The sequence below is a fragment of the Ruditapes philippinarum genome, unplaced genomic scaffold (genome assembly GCF_026571515.1).
Source record: "Ruditapes philippinarum isolate M1 unplaced genomic scaffold, ASM2657151v2 ctg7035_1_1_1_1, whole genome shotgun sequence".
Lineage (NCBI taxonomy): Eukaryota > Metazoa > Mollusca > Bivalvia > Venerida > Veneridae > Ruditapes > Ruditapes philippinarum.
Window position 1 is genome coordinate 30,057 of NW_026851687.1, and position 20,162 is coordinate 50,218.

Here is a 20,162-nt window from a genome sequence, read left to right on the forward strand (position 1 = left end):
CAATCTAAGAATAACACTATCAATTTACACAACCGCCATAAACGGGAAAGTTATAATGATTCACTTTGTTTACTTTTTTGTCCCTAACCAGCGTTTATGTTAAACACCAAACGTTTGAATATATATTGTTCAACAATATTGACCTGGCACTTCATTAACTTTCGTAAAGGTAATTAGAATAAACACTGACAAGTATCAATATATATCAAGAAATTTGCTAACTTCCCTCGTCAGTGAGGTGTGGTGTATTGGTATAGATGTCGGCCTACCGATCTGAAGGACTCTGGTTAGATTACTTACCAACACCACGTTATGATATTTTTTTTAATTTACTTAATTTGAAATCGTTTTGCTACAACTGCTTTTAAATTACCTTTTAAGTGGTGTTTTGGTAGAACATAATATTTTCTATTTCATTACAGTATCTTTCAATGGTCCAATAATGTGACATTATACAATCGTATATGATTAAGAGTATACACACTAAGACAGTCATTTAAAATACTACATGGATAATACAAAAAGGGTCTGCAATAGGATTAAGAGAATGGCAATTTTAAAATTTAAATAAAAATACATCCTTGAAGTAGGATTCGAACCTATCAGTTAACATCAACATTCTTCAAGTGAAACCGCTTTACCGAATGCGCTAAGAAGGGATTAATTAACACCATTTTAACAATAAGATATTTACATTCACATCGATTTACAAGTAATCGTAACGTTTACGGAACATACCGACTGCAGGGTCAAATGCAAGAGTGTCAGGTCAATATTATTGGACAATAACAAGATTCATGATGCTCTTAATGTTTTTTGGCGATAAACATATAAACAAAACGCAACTATTATAGTAAAATGTTGCTGTTTTCACGTTTAGAACAGTACATCGTTATTTATTTATTATTGATCTGTTCTATTATTATAAATAATATTGTATCTGTTAATTGGTTATTGAAGTTCAACTTGGATAAAAGAGAAGAAATCACATTATGTCGAATATTTTAAACTGATAATAAAGTTTCTGTCATTTATCACTAAATGACCTTAACCTGTCGATAGAGGTTTATTATATATACGTAAGATACTGTTTACACAAAACTTGAATCAGGAAGTTATGGCGCTGTGTATAATTTATACACACGTAATGTGTTTATCGACAAGGATACCTTTTAACGTAAGTAGCTATTTATGAAAAATTTAACATTAACCGACATAAATATTAGAATTACACTAAAATATCTGAACATATTAGAAAGTATACAAACTATCCTATACTTTGAAATTGCTTGTTTTTTTAATACAAAATGTTAAATGTTCTACACAATTTAGCTCACCTGCTCTTAAGATGCTAAATGTGTGAATTTTTGTCTTCGCTCTGTTCCCGACTTGCCTAATGCGGCGACAATTTGATACAACTAGCCTTGAATGTCCCTTTTAAAAATAATAAGCTGTTCTGTGTAAAATTGGGGATGCAAAAGTAAACTAGGGAATATCCTTGTAGAAATCTGAATTATTTATGTACGTAGCATTGAATTTGCATTGATTATTTAATTATCCTTATTTTGTTAAATATTAAGTCATGCTTTAAATGAGCATAATGATATATAAATGGCATTAGGATTAGTATTCCCTTCCAAGTATTACTTCTTTTGACAGTAGGGCATTTTGATTACTAAAACAATATTAAACATATGCGCAGGACTATTAAAGAAAACAGTGCATACAAATTGCTTCAGATTTTAAATTATTCCAGGTACAGAGAGAATATTTGTCTGTTTTGTGTCTCATATGTTGTGACTGTACTTTTGGGTTGGGTGGAAATATTGCGCGCACAAGTACATGTCAAATCAACAGTAACAAGAAAAAACAAGAGGGTCATGATTGCCCTGAGTCGCTCACCAGAAACAACTGCTTTCTAGTGTTGGAATGTCAATATATTCTGATATTAAATTTGAGCATAGAATATGTTTAAACAATAATTTGAAGAAATGCCATGACCTGGGGTATTTAAGCTTTAGCTTAAACGGGGCTTATCAAATTAATATGAGCAAACTTGATAAAAGACTACTTAAGAATGCTACAACGTTTGGTGATCATCTATCAATTATTTCAGTAGGAAATGATGTTCGAAGGTTTTTTCTATTTTTTCTATTTTTAGCTTTAGTGGCCCTTAAAAGGGGCTTATCAAATTAATATGAGCAAACTTGATAAAAGAGTACCCAAGAATGCTACAGACAAAGTTTGGTGATCATCCATCAATTGGTTCTGAAGTAGAAGATGTTTAAAGGTTTTTCTATTTTTAGCTTTAGCGGCACCTAAAATGGGCCAATCAAATTAATATGAGCAAACTTGATAAAAGATTACCCAAAAATGCTTCAGACGAAATTGGGTGATCATCTATTTATTAGTTCTGTAGGAAAAGATGTTTAAACATATTTCTATTTTTAATTTTAGCGGCCCCTAAAAGGGGCTAATCAAATCAATATGAGCAAACTTAATAACAGACTAATCAATGATGCTACAGACACAGTTTGGTGATCATCCATCAATTAGTTCTATAGCAATAAACGTTTAAATGTATGTCTTTTTTTAATTTTAGCTGCCCCTAAAAGGGGCCAATCAAAATAATATGAGCAAACTTGAAAAAAACTACCCAACAATGCTTTAGACAAACAGGTGATCATCCATCCATTAGTTCTGTAGAAATAGACATTTAAAGGTATTTCTATTTTTAGCCTTTGCGGCCCCTGAAAGGGGCCAATCAAATTAATATGAGCAAAATTGATAAAACACTTCCCGAAAATGCTACAGACAAAGTTTGGTGATCATCCATCAATTAGTTCTGTAGGATAAGATGTTTAAAGGTTATTCTATTTTTAGCCCTAGAGACCCCTAAAAGGAGCCAATCAAATTTATATGAGCACACTTGATAAAAGACTACCCACGAATGCTACAGACAAAGTTTGGTGATCATCCATCCATTAGTTCTGTAGAAGAAGATGTTTAAATGTGTTTCCATTTTTAGCCCTAGAGACCCCTAAAAGGAGCCAATCAAATTAATATGAGCAAACTTGATAAAAGACTTCCCAAGAATGCTACAGACAAAGTTTGGTGATCATCCATCTATTAGTTCTGTAGAAGAAGATGTTTAAAGGTTTTTCTTTTTTAGCTCTGCTGACCCCTAAAAAGGGCCAATTGAAATGACATGAGCAAATTCAAGTGTAACTGTAACAAGGATGCTACAGACCAAATTTGAAGTAAATCTGTCAAGTAGTTTCAGAGAAGAAGACGATTGTTGACGCATGACGACGGCCGAAGGACAACGGACGCCGGAGCATCCCCCTTTGATACTAATAGCTCACCCTGAGCCTTCGGCTCTGGTGAGCTAAAAAGGTTAAATTTAGGGTACAATGTCATCAATTTTTGTGCGGTTTAGAAGCACTGCTTTGACTGGATCCTTTAAAAGTGGATCTTTTAAAAATGCTTACCGCCTTATCTCTTAGATGCGTACAAGTTGCCCCAAAAGAACTTTCCGTTTTTAAGACACTCGTATTTTGCATCATCTTTCAAGCCATTCCCACTTTTTAAAGCGCTTGCACCACCTTGTTATTGTTGAATATGACACACAATGAAATGATGATATGCAACACGTTACTTTTTAAATACTTATCTGGAAGTGTTTCCAAGTTCCATAAGAGTTTTTAATTATATAACTTCTAATTTCTTAAACATTTTGTTTTTAGTTTATTTTCAGAACACAAACACATCAAAGCCCACACTTGAAATGAAATCAAAATTAAACAAATACATAGAAATATATTTGTTTTTTTTTATCAACAGATAGCAACTGAATCGAACAGTTATTCGAAATGAATTTTAAAAATAAGGCGTGGATGATTTTTAAAATCTTTCTAGCTACTGACTTTCGGTGTATTTTTGATACAGCATTATACAAACATTTAGAAAATTTTGATTGATTGACATGCTTTCAATCTATTGCCGATTATATACATGTATATTCAAAATATAGCAACTGTTCTTTTACGCGTTCGCTTACCTTATCTATTTTTGTGTGTATGGTGCTTATATTTACCTTTGTCCGTCCGTCCGTTTGTTGTCATATTGAGTCGCATGTACTTTTAAAAGTGTTTGTGCTAAAATCAACAAAATTTCCCGAAATGCGGATCAGCATGTGAAGTTAGGCACCTAGGGTATCGCTTGTGGATTAATTTGTCAGAGGTATTGCCTTTGACTTAGTCAAACTTGCGATTTACAATCTTTGTCGTACGTAGCTTAAATAGTATTTAGCTTGGAGTCATGAAACTCTACGGGAAAGGTGGTCAGGAAGAGCCCTTGAATTAGTAAAAATTTGCATTAATTTTTTCAACTTGGGTCGCGAGTAGCTTTAACAGTATTTGACATAGAACCAAGAAACTTTATAGGAATGTTGATCAGTGTGTAATTGGGCACCTTATGTTTTGCTTGTGAACTTATTCTGTTTTGTCAGAGGAATGAATACCTGGAGATATGTAACCTAGAGTCATGAATGTTTACAGGAATATTAGTCAGCATGTGTAGGTGTGAGTTTGGCGTTTTATTGCGGATTTATCCATTATTTGTAGAGTTATGTATTGCTTTTGACTCAGTAAATGTCTGCAAGTTTTGAATTTGTGTTGTGTTCACCTAAACAATATTTGACATTAAGTCATGAAACTAAAGAAAAATGTTGGGCAGCATGTGTAGTTGTGCACATTGGTGATTTCTTGTGGATTTAGTGAGTAATTTTCACTGACGTAAAATCAACCATTCCAAAATGTTGCGTTACTTATACTTTGAGTGCTTATCTAAAATCAACCAACCTTACAGAAACATAACCAAGTCAGCTAAGTATGGTGGCTGATTTGTGTCATTCGTGTTTTTGCCCTGCGACAACGCCAAGCGAAAAGTCGAGAATATAAAAGATAAAATGGCGGGGGTCCCAACAGAAAACATGCTCATTTGCAAGGGCGCGGGGCGAAGTTTAATAAATAAAACTTTGCCCCGAGGGGGCGCGGAGCAAGATTTAAGAAATTAAACGGTGGGACGCGGAGCAAATACACGCTAATAAGCGGGGGCGCATGACGAAGTTTGAAATAAATCTTCTTCCCGCAGCCCGCTAATTAGCGTGATTTCACCCCCTCACCCGTCAAGCGAAAGGTCGAGAATTAACAAGTTAAAATATCGGGGGTGCGGCGCTAAAAGGTGTTGTTTTTGCTCCGCGCGCCCGCCGTTTAAACATGTTAATTTTCGCTCCGCCCCCCCCCCCGCGAGACGAAGTTCTATCTATTAAACTCCGCCCCGCGCCCCTGCTTATCAGCGACTTTTCGCCCCGCGCCCCCGCCATTTTAACTTGTTAATTCTCGATGACAAAGGAATCGCTTCTCCGTCTGTCCGCCCGTCTGTCTGCTGTCACAAAACTTGTCTTGAATACACATAAGAAATAACTGGTGCAATTTTATCCGGATCAATATCAAATTAAAAAAAAAAACAGAATTCCTAGTTTTATTTTTCATCGCCATTCCTTGGTTCAATAATTTTCGTCAAATTTATGATCCTTTGAGGATTAAATGGTCAACGTTATTTTTTTTTGTCCACTCACATTGCAGTATTTTCAAATTTCGGCAAAGTCTTTTTTAATATTTTTATGTATGTTCTTACTAAATCAAAGTTACCTAATAAGGTCCGTCTAACCAGTCTAACTAAGTTCAATTGCATTTTATTAAGGAGTGTTAGAAGTGTGGTCTGTACCTGTAAATGTATAATATTTAGGAACGGCATAAACCGCCGCACAAAAATGAAGCAGTTGTAAACATGCACTTTATGAAAATAAATAATATCAATGTACATGAATTTGCAAGAAACCATTTATCAAATAAACGAAGATTGAAGTCAAATCAAATTACGAATTATTTGATACGCAAATTGTACAGTCCCTTTTACAACAGTCATTTTTTAGTTTGACAATCAACGAGACTACTTCGTTTTTCATTGAATTACGACATTATCTCGTTCCCGCGACTTAGGAACACGTGGCTACGATATAGTATCTTGTGCGCACCACTAAGGTAATTATCTCGTTCCCACGACCCAGTTACTCACTTACGCACGACTACTGAACTCGTGGCCACGACATACTATCTCGTGCACACCGCTATAAATTATTATCTCGTCAAGACATAGCATCTCTTGCGCACGAGATAAATAAAAACGCGCAAATGTCATATCTGTGCCACTGTACATTTTGTAGTTTGAATGCAAAATTCATTTACTTATTTTCCTTAAAAAAATATCCGCCAGGAAGTTCCAAAACTTTTCAATTAAATCAAATGACTCGTTACTGTCCATAACACAGGCGTTCGGCACTAAAGTACATATAACACGGCTATGCAATGCAATTGGTTATCATCAAGCGACACATGTGATTCATTTCTTGTCGCTCTCATATTTTCAATTTAAATGCTGTTCAAGTTATTTCAACTGAACTTTAAAAACTGACAGGTAAATTAATTTGTTTTAAATTGTCCACGTGTGCCACAACGTTCATTTCAAATTGGAAATAATTTCAAATATTTTCAGGAATGAAGCTATGTTGAACAAAATGCATACCGAAAGATGTAGTTTTCTTTACATATTATTAGTTTCTGATATAGGTAAGTCTTTTTGTCATATCGTTAAAAGGGCGATCGCCTTTTTAATTAAATTTAACCTATAGCTCTTCAGCGCTTCTTATGTAAAATTCTTCCAAGTATAATTTCCAATAACCGTAAATTATACCATACCCAGACTATGGTATAATTTTCAGTTTTGAAGATCGAAGGAGTAAGTGTTTCTGGGCGGAGCTATAGGTTAAAACAGATACACCATTGGTGCGTTGGCGATTTCTGGGTTTGCGTAAATTATACCATAATCACGTGACCTTTCTTATGCAACCTCACTCGACTTCGTCTCGTGAGGTTAAGGCATAAGAAAAGTCACGTGATTATGGTATAATTTACGCAAACCCAGAAATCGTCAACGCAGCAATGGTATATCTATTACATATATTATGCTCAGCTTTAAGTGAAATATTTTATTCTCAGTAATTTATTGAAATATATGATATTCTAACTGAATATTTCTTATTTGAATGAAAGAATGAGTAAAATGGGAAGCTGTCTGCCATATTACGTTTGTCTATTCTTAGAATAGGGTGTTTAATTTAAATCTACTTCTTGTGAAGTCTGAAAGTGTTTATTTGTATTGACAAAGATGGTGCTGTGTAGCAATGATCATCTTCTTGTATCAAATGTCAGCATAGTAGATCTTTAAGTATCAAAATCTTTCTATACGTTATCAACGTACAGAAATATTTGTACATGAACAAATCTTCAAATATTGCGAGAATAAGTTTGAGTTCTACTGCTCTTTTGTTCTACTTTCTGTATTCAACTTCATTAGACAAATTAATGCAAGGGGTCTCAATTTACATGATTTATACGATAAAGACAATGTAACTCCTATGTATTGGTTAAGTAAAATGTCACTTCTGATTAACGAATCATCACTTTACTTTTTCTATTTACAACATACTATTTTATTAACTATTCAATGAATGGCATCAACATCGGTTTAGTTTTGTATTTATTTTGTCTCAAAAGACAGACAAACACAACCTTTATTGTCATTTCATATTCTGTCATAGTCTCTAACATGTTTTCTATATCTGTTGTAACACATCTGTGGATGTCTCTAAATTCAAAATTGCACCATTTGTCGCGTTCAAATGTTGTATTTTGCTTAAGCCGGTGCTAGAGGGCGTGGCCGGTAACTTGCACTTCCCAGTACTGTCCAAGAACAGGCTCAACTAAAAGAAAAGAATAAAGACCAACAAGGCAAAGGCAACGTTCAAAGGATGCGGCCCCCGACACAATAAAAAAACCCAAGCCGAGCCTGAAACATTTTTAATTTTGTCATGTTGGGCTTTCTCTAGGGATTCTGTCTTTCTCTATTTTATTGTCACATCCGTGTTATTTGTGCCGTGTGGCGGCTGTTAAAAATCTCCCCGTATGTTATATTTCCGATCCTTAAAGATCGTTTAGCACAACATTATTGTTGTGTAAACATGTTATGCGGTAGTTTTAGTTTCTTCTATTGGGCCTTTTTCCAACTTGGGTGGTTCCAGTATTCCTATTTGAATACTATGTAATCACCCTTAGGATATGTTGCCTGCTTTTTAAATTTGTCTTTTGACGTCTTGTCTGTGAAAATCAGGCTTCAAAACATGAGATCCCCTTTCAAAATTCTATTTCATTTAGTTCCGCTCATTGTTTTCTCGTTTAGGGCACACGCTTTCTTTTACTTTGGGACCATACGCCGCTTTTCGTGGAATGGCACTACCGTATGAACACATCTGCGGATGTCTCTAAATTCAAAATTTCACCATTGTTGAATTATGCCTAAACTGGTGCTAGGGGGCGTGGACGGTAACTTGCACTTACCAGTACCGTTCATGAACCGGCTCAGTCAAACCCAGCCTGCAACATTTTTAATTTTGTCGTGTTGGGCTTTCTTTAGGGATTCTGTATTTCTCTATTTTAAATATACCCGGTATTAAATAAGGTTTATTTGTGCTTATCACAAGCATTTGAAGACATGCGTAATTAATTAGATGTCTCTCTTACATAGGTGTATTGACAAACTCCATTCAGCTTACACCATTGCAAATAACAGCCACAGAAAATTCCAGTGCTACACTCACATGTTCAATGACAAATGGAATTCTGCCAGAATCAATTTGGTTTAACTCTCAGATAGCTGGTGGCGCAAATTTATATTACTCCAAAGGACAATGTATTACATCGCGGTTTCTAAATAATAGTGCTTATTTTAGCGGTGTGTGCAATAGTGATGGAACGTACTCTGTAATTCTAAAGAAAATTGAACGATCACAACATGGAGCTAAATGGACTTGTTCAGGAACGCTTTCCTCATCAAATACAGTCGCTATAAAAGTGTTAGGTAACAATTAATTATCAATTGCTATAAATAAGTATGCATTAAAAAAAATTACTGACCCAGTTTCTAAAATTTTTATATATTGTATAATTGTTACTATTTGTTTTTGCGTTTATTGTCTCTAACACTTTTTTTGCTTCCGTATAATTTCAAAATCATTCAAAATTTATGCATATGCTCTCACTGACAAAAGGCTATGCAAATACAGTTTCATGGAGTTCTCATATCATAGTCTCTATAATACTAAACAATTATAATGATTCATAGTTCATTAAATTGTCGTGTAAATGTTATTTTAATGTTTTTGATCATATAAGTTTATCACACACTTGCCTATTATTTTCAACGTTTTAATTCTAACAATTTATGTTTTTATTGAATAACTAATGACTAAAATGGAAGGAAATTAACCTCTACTATTTAGTACAATGATATCGAAAACATTTTATGATTAGTTTAGAAAAAAAAATGTGGATATTTTTTTCCATCTTTGACTTCAACAAATGTGTGTACATATTTTTGAAAATCTCCATAATTTTATGCTGCAACACTTTTAACAGTTCCGGCTACAAGCGCGGAATTGAGCCAACATAATGGGGACTACATGAAAGAATTTCAGGAAAAGAAAATCTCTTGCAGCACATCAGCGTGTCGACCAGACCCAAGAGTACAATGGTATCTTAGTAGTTACGACCAGGTTGTATATAATCTAACACATTTGTCAACCAACAAAGACGTTAATGGCGAATATGGTCTCAAAGCCGTTGTGAGTGTACTGACATTAAGTCCAAATAGAACGATGAATTACTTACGTCTGTACTGTGAAGTGTGGACTCAATCTGATAAAGCTGACAAAACAAGCAGAAAAACAATTGTTAATGTTACCTGTAAGGCCTAAATATTTTTATTCTATATTTATTATCATGACGTATGTTTTCAAAAAAAACAGTTACCTAGAATTCTGCACACAAATGTTTACTGACATAGCTAACATAACTCAGAAATAGGTATTATATAATTATTATGTAACCCCTATTTTGATATTTTCATGTTGACCATTTGGTCAAATTTCTAATGGATGTACACATATTTATATATTCATAAATATTATAAAATAAATATATATAAAACGTAACATTTAGGAACCAGCCGAGGATAAAATCATGCATAAGCAAGTTGTCTCCATCTAAAGATGAACTGTTTTGCATCAAACAAAACGCATCGATGTAAGATATGTTGCATTGAATTGTCATGAAACATCTAAAGTATTTTGTCTTACCATTAGCTTTTTTTTTGTTTAAGAAACCATAAATAAAAATAAATTATAAAAAAACTAAAAATTAAAAAAAAAAAACAAGTTCATTTTTACAACCTTCAAAATTGTATTAAATAGTTTGATAACTGGTACACTGAGATTTTTTTTACATGGAACCCAAATTAACTAACCCAAGCTTGACTGTTTATTTCAGATCCCCCAGATAATTCACCTTTGATACAAGGAGTTGGGTCTAACGATGCTATACGGGTCATTGAGTCTGATAAAGGGTCATTTGTATGTTCGATTACCGGAGGAAACCCATTGGCATTGTTAAGCTGGAACTGTTTCGACAGTCATGACTCAATATCGCGAACCCAAGATAGCACTGTAACAAGCACAGTTAAATGGACGGCATTGCGCAATTATAGCACATGCTCCTGTACATCGAATCACAAAATAAGTAATTGGAAAAAAACTACGAACATAACAGTTAATGTACAATGTGAGTTTGAGTTTCTTATATCCTTGAACATGTCTAACGATTATTCAAAAAAGGCTTAACATCTTTATTTCTTATCTATTGAAAGCAACGCATTTAACTTTAAAATTTACAAAGTCAGACTAGTCTGATATACATATTTAAAAAGGTTTTTTATTGTTCCTGAAACTAAATTGCCGATATTTACGATATTTTTATTAGAATTTGTTCTGTGCATTGAACATTTATTGTTTGATACTTTCCAGATTTTTGTTAAGATAATTTAGAAATAGTGGTTACATTGCTAATAATTTTAGTTGGATAAAAGTTAATGTAAATCATCAATTCATATGTATTTTTGTCAGAATTTAGTTGTTGTTTTCTTTTGAAGACCCTCCAACCACACCACATTTTAAAATCGGACAAACATATGTTTTTGGCAATGTTCGTGTTATTCAAAACAACACATTGCGAGTTGTCTGCAATAGCGAAAGTAATCCTTTATCTAGCTACATATGGACTGGTCCAGGTTTTTCTGGCAAAGGTGATACGTTGGAAATAACAAGCGTTAAAATAAGCAATCAGGGGGATTATAAATGTGTGGCGTCAAACAGGATGACAAGAACGAATTCTTCCCATGAGGACGGGAGTAATTCATCATCATTCATTCTAACAGTATTATGTAAGTACAAACTATTTCAAGGAATTAAACCCAAGCAGATTGCTTTGATCACAGACAGAGAACATTTTAACAATTAGATTAATATGTGTCTTAAGAGAAGTAAAATGCTCTGATAACTATAATTGCATTAAAATCAAAGTATCTAATATTTTGTTATCTATTACACTATTTTTATTTTTGATATATTTCAGTTGACATAATATATGTCTCTTTCAACAAAAGATGTACAAACTTTTGATATTTTCAGACCCCCCAAGCGATCCAAAATTTAAATTTGAAAACTCCAGCGGACAGCTCATTCAATCAAACATATTTTACGTAGTGAGAAATGATACGTTTTCAATTTATTGTGATGTAAAAGGAAATCCTGTACCTAACATCAAATGGGATGATAACAAAAGCAATCCCAGATTGAGTATATCTAACATCCTTTTGGACATAAATAGTACATGCAGAGCAACAAACTTGATGAAAGAAACTGCAAGTCAAAAAGAAATGAACTCAAAATCGGAAGAATTGTTTTCAATTATTGTCTTTTGTAAGTTTATATTTACGATGTCTTTGCTAAAGTAAACACACAATTGATAATTATATTTGAAAGAAAAATATAGTGTTTTGCACATTTAAGTATTCAGGATTTTATTTTGTTTGTCTTGAGACAAAATATATTTGCCATTTTTACTTAATATTTATTTCATTCAAAGGTGAAGCGTCACTTACACTCAAAACTCGCAACAAATTCGTTCAAAGCATCATTCAAAGCATCTTATGTCAGAAATAGATTTATCTCATTACGTTACATTTTATAATTTGTATTCAAGATCCTCCACGGCTTCCTACAATACACGTTTCAAATTATAATGGCGACAACGTTCAAGTTCAAAAAAGAAACGTCAGTGTTATTGAATCAGAAACAATCAATGTGACATGTTTTTCGACAAGTAAACCAATGCCGACATATAAATGGATACATGAGCAATATATGAAAACACAGACGACAAACGTCTTGAAATTTGTCAACATCAGTCGGCACGAAAGTGGAACACATGCTTGCAACGTTGAAAATGCTATGAAGAGATCAATTGGCAAAACTGAAGTAGGAAAAAGTAACTCACAAATAATTCTGAACATATTATGTAAGTAAGAAATTTTACACTCTTATTAATTAATAAGAGGATACCGGAACGTCTGGAGATATAATCTGAAAGACGTTCTAAATTGAAATTACTAATAAGTCTATAGATTCTGAACTATATACATATATAATCGCCTACAAGTGATTTTCTATTTTATTCTGGCTTTACTGCATTTTTCATTTATTTCTTTTAGAGAACATTCTTGGATGCAACATTTTTTTTTGCATACAATATCTTTCCCCACTAAAATATTTTGCTTACTAGTCGCAAACCAGTTTAACCGGGGGTCGTTTAGATTAACTCTCAGTCCGTCTGTCCGTCCACAATAATTATATCTCGTGATAACGCAATGAGTTACTGAAAATAATGTTATGAAACTTGATAAATGGATAGTTGGTAGTCTGATTTAAAGCTCAACTATACGGAGTAAACTGAGAGCTGTCCTACTCACCAAGCAACGGTGACCGCATACATATTTATGATTAAAGTGTTTACGCACTAAAAGCGTGTTCGCCATGACTTTCTTTGTTTTAATAGCACTTGCTTCTGTATTTTAAAAAATAAAACCTTTGTATAATTATATAGATTGTTTGTTTAAAAACTATCAATTGTTGTTTAAAGATCCAGCTATTGTGAATAATATACATGATGTAAGAATTGTTGAGGGATCACAATTGGAAACATTATGCCCGGTAGTAGATGGTAATCCTTCATACTCCACAGTTACATGGTCCAGACAAAGTGACGAAAATCGATGGAACAATAGACTATTGTTTATAAAGAACGTTTCAAGAGCAGATGATGCAAACTACACCTGTAGTGTAATTACAGAGATGCATCCTACTATCGGTAGATTTTCAAAAATTGAAAGAAGACAATCTTTTCATCTAAATGTTTTCTGTAAGATATTTACTAGCTTTCCCGATAATATGACAATTGATACATGCGTTTGATATTGTGATATTCTTTAGAAGTTAACAATCAATATATCCTTCATTGCTAACTTTGATTTTTCTAAAACAGATAAATAGATATAGACTTGTTATTTTTCAGTCATGTTTTAAGAATATTTTTATTATTTTCAGTTCCATCGGAAATTAACACATTTACAATATCTACGGTAAGCTCTGGTCGGACCTTTGAAGTAAACAGAACTCAAAATCCATCATTTGAATGCATTGTTGAAGCCAATCCTACGTCAGATTTAAAAATAATGTCTCCATGGGGTGACTATATTGTCGAAGTATCAAACTCAAATATTGCCCACCACACATTGCACAATGCATCATTTAAAGATGCCGGAGAATATATTTGTACCGGGAGAAACAACTACACAAGGGGCTCACCATTACAGTCAAAACTGATTCTTATCGTTAAAAGTAAGAATTTAAACGATTTGTATTCAATATAACTTTAAAAGCCTAGCAAGGATCTACGCTGAAATGTAATTTTAAAACTCCTACATTCAATGTGATATCATTTATTATATAATTAAACTGTATGTAAAATTTATCTTTAAAGTGCTGATTGCATTGCATTGTTTATTAAATTACATTAATATTATAAACATAAACGTTAAATGGAAAAAAAACTATTTCTATCTGCAGGCCGACCAAGACCATCCTCTGGCGAAACAAACGTTATAAAAGTGGCAACAGTTCTGAACGTTGATGTAACACTGCTATTTACAGCTTGGAATTATCTTGATGAACCAAACAAAACAATGTTCAGTTGGTTTAAGGAAAATGTTGCCATTCCTAACAATGACAATAAATACATAATACATTCGAATGATTTTCAAACAAATATTACTATAATGAACACAACTCAACAAGATTATGGACTTTATAAAGTAAATGTTGAAAATTCAGTTGGACTGTATACTCACTATTATGAATTGAAAGCCACAGGTAAGTACATTTTATCTTAACATGATGCTTTGGTTTAGTATTAGTTTTTGAATAAATCCTGTCGAAATATTAATATACTTAAAATCCGATGATAAGTACCTTGAATATATTACACTGGTTGTATTAAATGACCTTTTTTACACTTGAGTGCAAGTTATATTGTTATTATTGTTGTTGAAAGTCTGCACTTTAAAATTTTGTTTTAAGATAAGCTTGAAAATATACGAGCTAATGAGTTTATTTAGCCGTGAATTTACAGATAAACCAGAGAGACCAAGGGACTTTCGTGTAATAAACAACACAATTACAGACACATCAGTTCCACTGGCATGGAGTCCTGGTTTTAATGGAGGATTTCCACAAACATTTGTAATAATCTATAAAATAAAACACGACAGTTTATGGTTGAACAAATCAATACAAGATAAAGGTGATATGAATATGAATTATACTTTAAATGACCTTCGCAGCATTCAAGAGTATGAAATAGAGATGTTTGCTAAGAACATAGAAGGAAATTCAATTCACACAGAGCGTCTTTATTTCAAAACTAAAGGTAATCAAGCATATTATGTTTCTATTTGACATACTTTGAAATTGGTGAAAGTAAAATAATCTTGTCAAGTCACAAGTAAAATCAAAAGGTATATTGCGGTTTGGTCAAGCTATTACCTTAAACATTTTCATAATAGAGTAAACCCATGCAAATGATATTTTGATCTCTGTTATGAATAAAGATGGACGATTTACAAATAATGTACAAGTCATTTGAAACTATGTGGTACAGAGTTGGTGGCGCAAGTCATGTCGACATTTTGACGTCTACCTATTACCATGAAATTATCGCTCGACATGGATGTTATTATTTTATATAATATGTCCTTGACAGCTGGGATACAAATCGTGGCAGAAACGCTTATGTTTAATGAAATTTTGTCAATATTTATGTGATTAATTCGTAATTTTTAATATACATGTATCTAATTTGTCTGATGAGGAGAACAATTCCGCTCGTATGTTTCTTTCCAGTAAACCATTTACTTGACGCTACATTGCCGTTGTGAATTATGTCTACCGAAATTACTTGTTGAACTTCGTTTTTCCCCTGTTGCTTTAATATCATTTTGTAATTTTTGTTGAGTTATTTAGGGAAAAAACATTAATTATTATATTCCTTTACGACTTCTATGCAATGAAGATAAATAAACTGTGCGTGTTATTTCCACGTATACCCGGCAATGATTACAGAATAAAATGTTAAGGGCGTACAGATTATCAATTGTACATCGAAAAGGAGATCACGTTTTGTCGATGACGTTTTGACGTCCGCCGTAATTACAATAATTTAAGTAATGAACTAGTTCCCGTAGTCACATTTATGTAATAGTAAATACGTGTGTACGCTGAAGTGCCAGTATTGCGTTATATTTTATGTAACTTGTACGTGTACACTACATATACATGCGTATAGTGTATTATGGTAAAATATTAAACAATATCGGTTAGAGTTTTAAAAATAATCGCTGCGCATTTAAACACTGCACTATCCTTCTCCATAATGGGTGTTTTTGCATTTGAAACATTTAATTTAATCGCATAATTATTGAGACCAGAAACGTCTCTAAATAAAACAAAAGCATTTTCTTTCCCTACTGCTTGGATTTCCCAATTGCATCGAGTGGTCGTAAATTTTTATTGTAAGGATGCATAATTTTTGTAATAAAGATGTTTCGGGACTGAAACCCAAATACCTGACAAGACCGTTAAATGTCCATTTTCCTTTATTGAATCATGTTACTATTACACTAGTTTTAACTACTGGATGTATATAAAGTCGTTTTGTAATGTATCTGTATGTATTTGTTTTTGCCAATATAATAGTTTACTTGACTTGAAAAATGACTCTAAAAAGCGTAAATCATTTAGTTTGTATAGAAATATTTTCTTTAATATAGAAAGAAAAAATTGTATACACATAATTTTAATTTCACCAGGCATAAAGAAGTCAAAAGAAACGCAAACTATGGGATCTTCAAACACTGGGGCATTTGTTGGTGCTGGTGTCGGTGCATCTGTTGTTACACTCGCACTTGTTGCTGGGTCCTTGTTTGGATCTAAACGACTTAAGTAAGTGAGGTCACGTTTTTCTGATAAAAGAGCCATGACATGTTTAAATTCCAATTTGATAAATATATCAATATAACAATATTTTATGATCACTTTATCAAATCTTTTATTAGCTACAACTGGAGGCCTTAGATTTTTATCAGGGCTGAATTCAGTCATAATGACTTATTCGTTGTAAAATGATTCACTTGAAGGTACCAAATATACATACAATAAGAGTGTATCGATTTGATTAGATGAGCATAACCGTTCAAGCCACGTTGTTGAACCTTTCGGTAGTAATCAGTACATTTTGGTTTATGTATAATTTCCCCTTATTGATGAATGTGAGTCGTCATACTGAGATGTTAAAACGGCCATCCAATTTGTAAAGGCATGTCAAATATCCTCATTTTCAAAACATAAAATCTCGCATTATTTATGTTATAATCATATGAATAATGTTCATTTACATGGAGATAATAATAAACCTATAACATTTAATACATACTAAGAATACTATCATATCAACGTCTTATTTGTGCTTTATAAATTTGATAAACCCCAAATATTTCAACGCTTTGTTTTAAATCCATGTTTGTTCATACGAGAAAAACAATTACACTTCTCAAATGAGGGACTGCTTGCATTCATATATGTTCAAGCATAAATAATAAAGACACATCGGAAGAACTCCAAAATATTATCGATTTTTCTTTATCTACTAAATATACCGTACTCAATATAAAATGATTCTGTCATAGTAAGTAAATGGTAATCGACCGTTCAGATAATATTTTACTTTGCAGATATAAATTATTGTTCTAGTTTTTTATAATTTAAACACATTTATTTAAGCTCAAGTGCGAAACAAGTTAGTAAAACTTATATTAATCACTTTAGTTTTCAAACCATTATCGGTGTAAAAATAATGAAAACCTGTCAATTACTCGAACAGAGATGCACTGATTTATTTGTTCAACAATTTAAAAAACTTATATCAGGTTTCATTTAAATATAATATAAAATATCTTATATTAATATGCACTGTGATGTATATATGGTTAAATTGCCTTTTAATTATTATTGTTATTTGGATTAACGGCACTTGACACAAACTTTATTTTCAGGAATGTACGATCTTTACGTGATGAAGGTCCAAAACCAGGTAACAATCATTAAACAACTATAGTGAATGTTTTGTTTTCGACCTGTATGCAAAACCATGGTCTTCTGCTATAATATGTATAAGTTATATATAAATGGATCAACTAAGCTATATAACTTGTTAACATAAATTGTTCATATTAACATACTTATATATTGTGTGTATAATTATCGCCATACGTTTACTTTCAATTATTCACAATGTTAAAAGAAATGAGGCTTTTTATTTAGTGTATAAATTTAATTTGCTTACATACTCTAACATATCTGATGTGCGATTACTTTAATATGTTGATTTAGATGTTACTGCCGGAAGCCATGACTTATCCACTTACACGGACTTGGATGCAAGCAGGAGAGAAATTAATAATTATGATGAGTTCAATTTACAATATGAACATTTGAACACTTCAAGCCGGGACCCAAATACATACATGGAGTTGCAAAATACAAAACTGCCTATTACTGACACTTCCGACTACGTTAATATAAGAATATGAACAATCAATTTAATTGATTGATGAAATGTTTCAAAATAATTAATTATGTAAAACAGAAAATATCGGCATAAACAGTTTGCTAAGAATAATATAATTATTATGTTTAAAGTTTATGTGAATGCGTAATAAATATACATTACTTTCACGGTTAAAGAACCCATTTATTTAGCCTAACATTGTGCAGTACTGTGAAACTCACATTGAAACAAATAAAGTAACACACAGTTTGCGAATTATAAAATTATTATAGAAATTATTGAATCATATGTTTGTATATCAAATCATTATGTTTGTATCCCTTATATGATTTTATACTGAAATCAATTTTTCAATATCAATATTGGCAAACGGGTTCACTATTACATAGATTATCAGGGGATATTGATAGAGATTAGTGTTGTTTTTTTATGAAAAGTAAAGTTTAATTGCAGATTCAAGATTAAAAGGAAATCATATGTCAACGTGTTGGATTTTTTTTAATGAAATATTAAATTCGAAACAAACAATAATCTGGATTTGTAAGAAATGAGTTTTACTTAACAAATCAAAGTGCTGAAAGCACTGGGTGCGACGGACATGAATGCTGTCAAAAAGGACCAGGTTTGTTTTTATTATTTACAAAGGGCAGCAAAATTCTATGCCTGAGTTTGATGGAGCTTGGATAGAAACTAAAGACATGTAAAGGTTTCATATGAATATCTTCTGTTTTCTTTTGAAAACTGATGTTATATGTTTAAATGAATACCACAAGTATATATTTGTTGTCCTAAAGATTGATTTTCTTGCAAAGTTTTAAATTAAGATTTTCTACCCTAAAAATAACTATTACTCTGTTAAAATGATTGTTAGATTTATGGGGTTCAGAGAGTAACCTCCATTTATAATCCTGAAAACATATACAATAAAATAGAAAGAAATAAGCAAGACTAATTTGTTTCAAAATTGTCAATTTGCTCTGTCAAAAAACTATGCTAGAGTTATTGGCGTTGCAAATTTTATTACGAACGATCTCAAAAATATTTGTGAAGTAACAAGTAAATACGAGGGCTGTTCAATAAATACGCGGAAAAGTGCTGCCATATCTTTAATATTCATAGGAAATTGACGTTCTCCTTAAATTTTGTAAATAAACATATAATAAACATGTACACAGAATTTCAATAAAATCAGATAAAAATTAATAGTTCAATTTCAAGTATTACTAAGGTAATCGCAGTGAAACCGGCACAACGTCGTAACGACCTAACGCTCAACGCATGTAAGAGAGTCACCCAAAACACGCACCTAGTCCCTCTCGAAATACTCTCCGTGAAAGGAAACACACTTTTTACAAAGGGTTGATCCATGACATGAAACTATTAAAGTAGGAGCCATTATTTATCTCTGAAATTGCACCTTGCACCGCGTAGGACATCTCTTTCACATCATCAAAGTGTTCCCCCGCAGGACGTTCTTCAGTGTCGGGAACAGAAAGAAATTGCATGGTGCGAGGTCAGAGCTGAAGGCCGGGTGCTCGAGACGGTGCGTTGTCGTGATGAAATATCGTGTCGGCGATTTTCGTGGCCCGCTTCTTTCTCATCGCCCTCATAAAATCACGTCTCAGAATCTAAAAGCATAAAGAAATACAATCATAAGTAAATTGTCGTTATAATTTATTTTCATAATTACTTACACAAATATAAATAATTATTAGGTAATGTATTGACATAATATGAAATATCGTATTATAGATTAAATAGATTTATTCACCTTAGAATAATACTTCGCCGTCACAGTCTGACCCAGGGGTACCGCGTGGCTCAATATCACACCGTCGACGTCAAAGAAGACGATGAACATCTTTCCTTGCAGATGGGCCGACTTTAAACTTCTTAGGTGAAGGCGATCAT

At 32.7% G+C, this 20,162-nt stretch overlaps 1 protein-coding gene across 1 annotated transcript; it reads left to right on the forward strand.

The window, feature by feature from the left end:
- The first annotated feature begins 6,617 nt into the window (after nucleotides 1–6,617).
- Nucleotides 6,618–17,027, forward strand: LOC132736976 (nephrin-like). The gene is made up of 12 exons (XM_060724198.1): nucleotides 6,618–6,692; nucleotides 8,707–9,039; nucleotides 9,597–9,923; nucleotides 10,506–10,796; nucleotides 11,164–11,454; nucleotides 11,702–11,992; nucleotides 12,276–12,590; nucleotides 13,212–13,490; nucleotides 13,676–13,969; nucleotides 14,198–14,500; nucleotides 14,760–15,056; nucleotides 16,495–17,027. Exons 1-12 carry the CDS (start codon nucleotides 6,629–6,631, stop codon nucleotides 16,629–16,631), a joined length of 3,222 nt encoding a protein of 1,073 aa, XP_060580181.1. The 5' UTR covers nucleotides 6,618–6,628; the 3' UTR covers nucleotides 16,632–17,027.
- The last annotated feature ends 3,135 nt before the right edge of the window (nucleotides 17,028–20,162 follow it).

Excerpts from the sequence above, each read along its gene's own strand:
- LOC132736976 (XM_060724198.1), top strand. The coding sequence starts at position 6,629 with ATGTTGAACAAAATGCATACCGAAAGATGTAGTTTTCTTTACATATTA. Across the intron at positions 12,591-13,211 it reads AATAATTCTGAACATATTAT|ATCCAGCTATTGTGAATAAT; the intron begins GTAAGTAAGAAA and ends TGTTGTTTAAAG. Across the intron at positions 13,970-14,197 it reads ACTGATTCTTATCGTTAAAA|GCCGACCAAGACCATCCTCT; the intron begins GTAAGAATTTAA and ends TTCTATCTGCAG.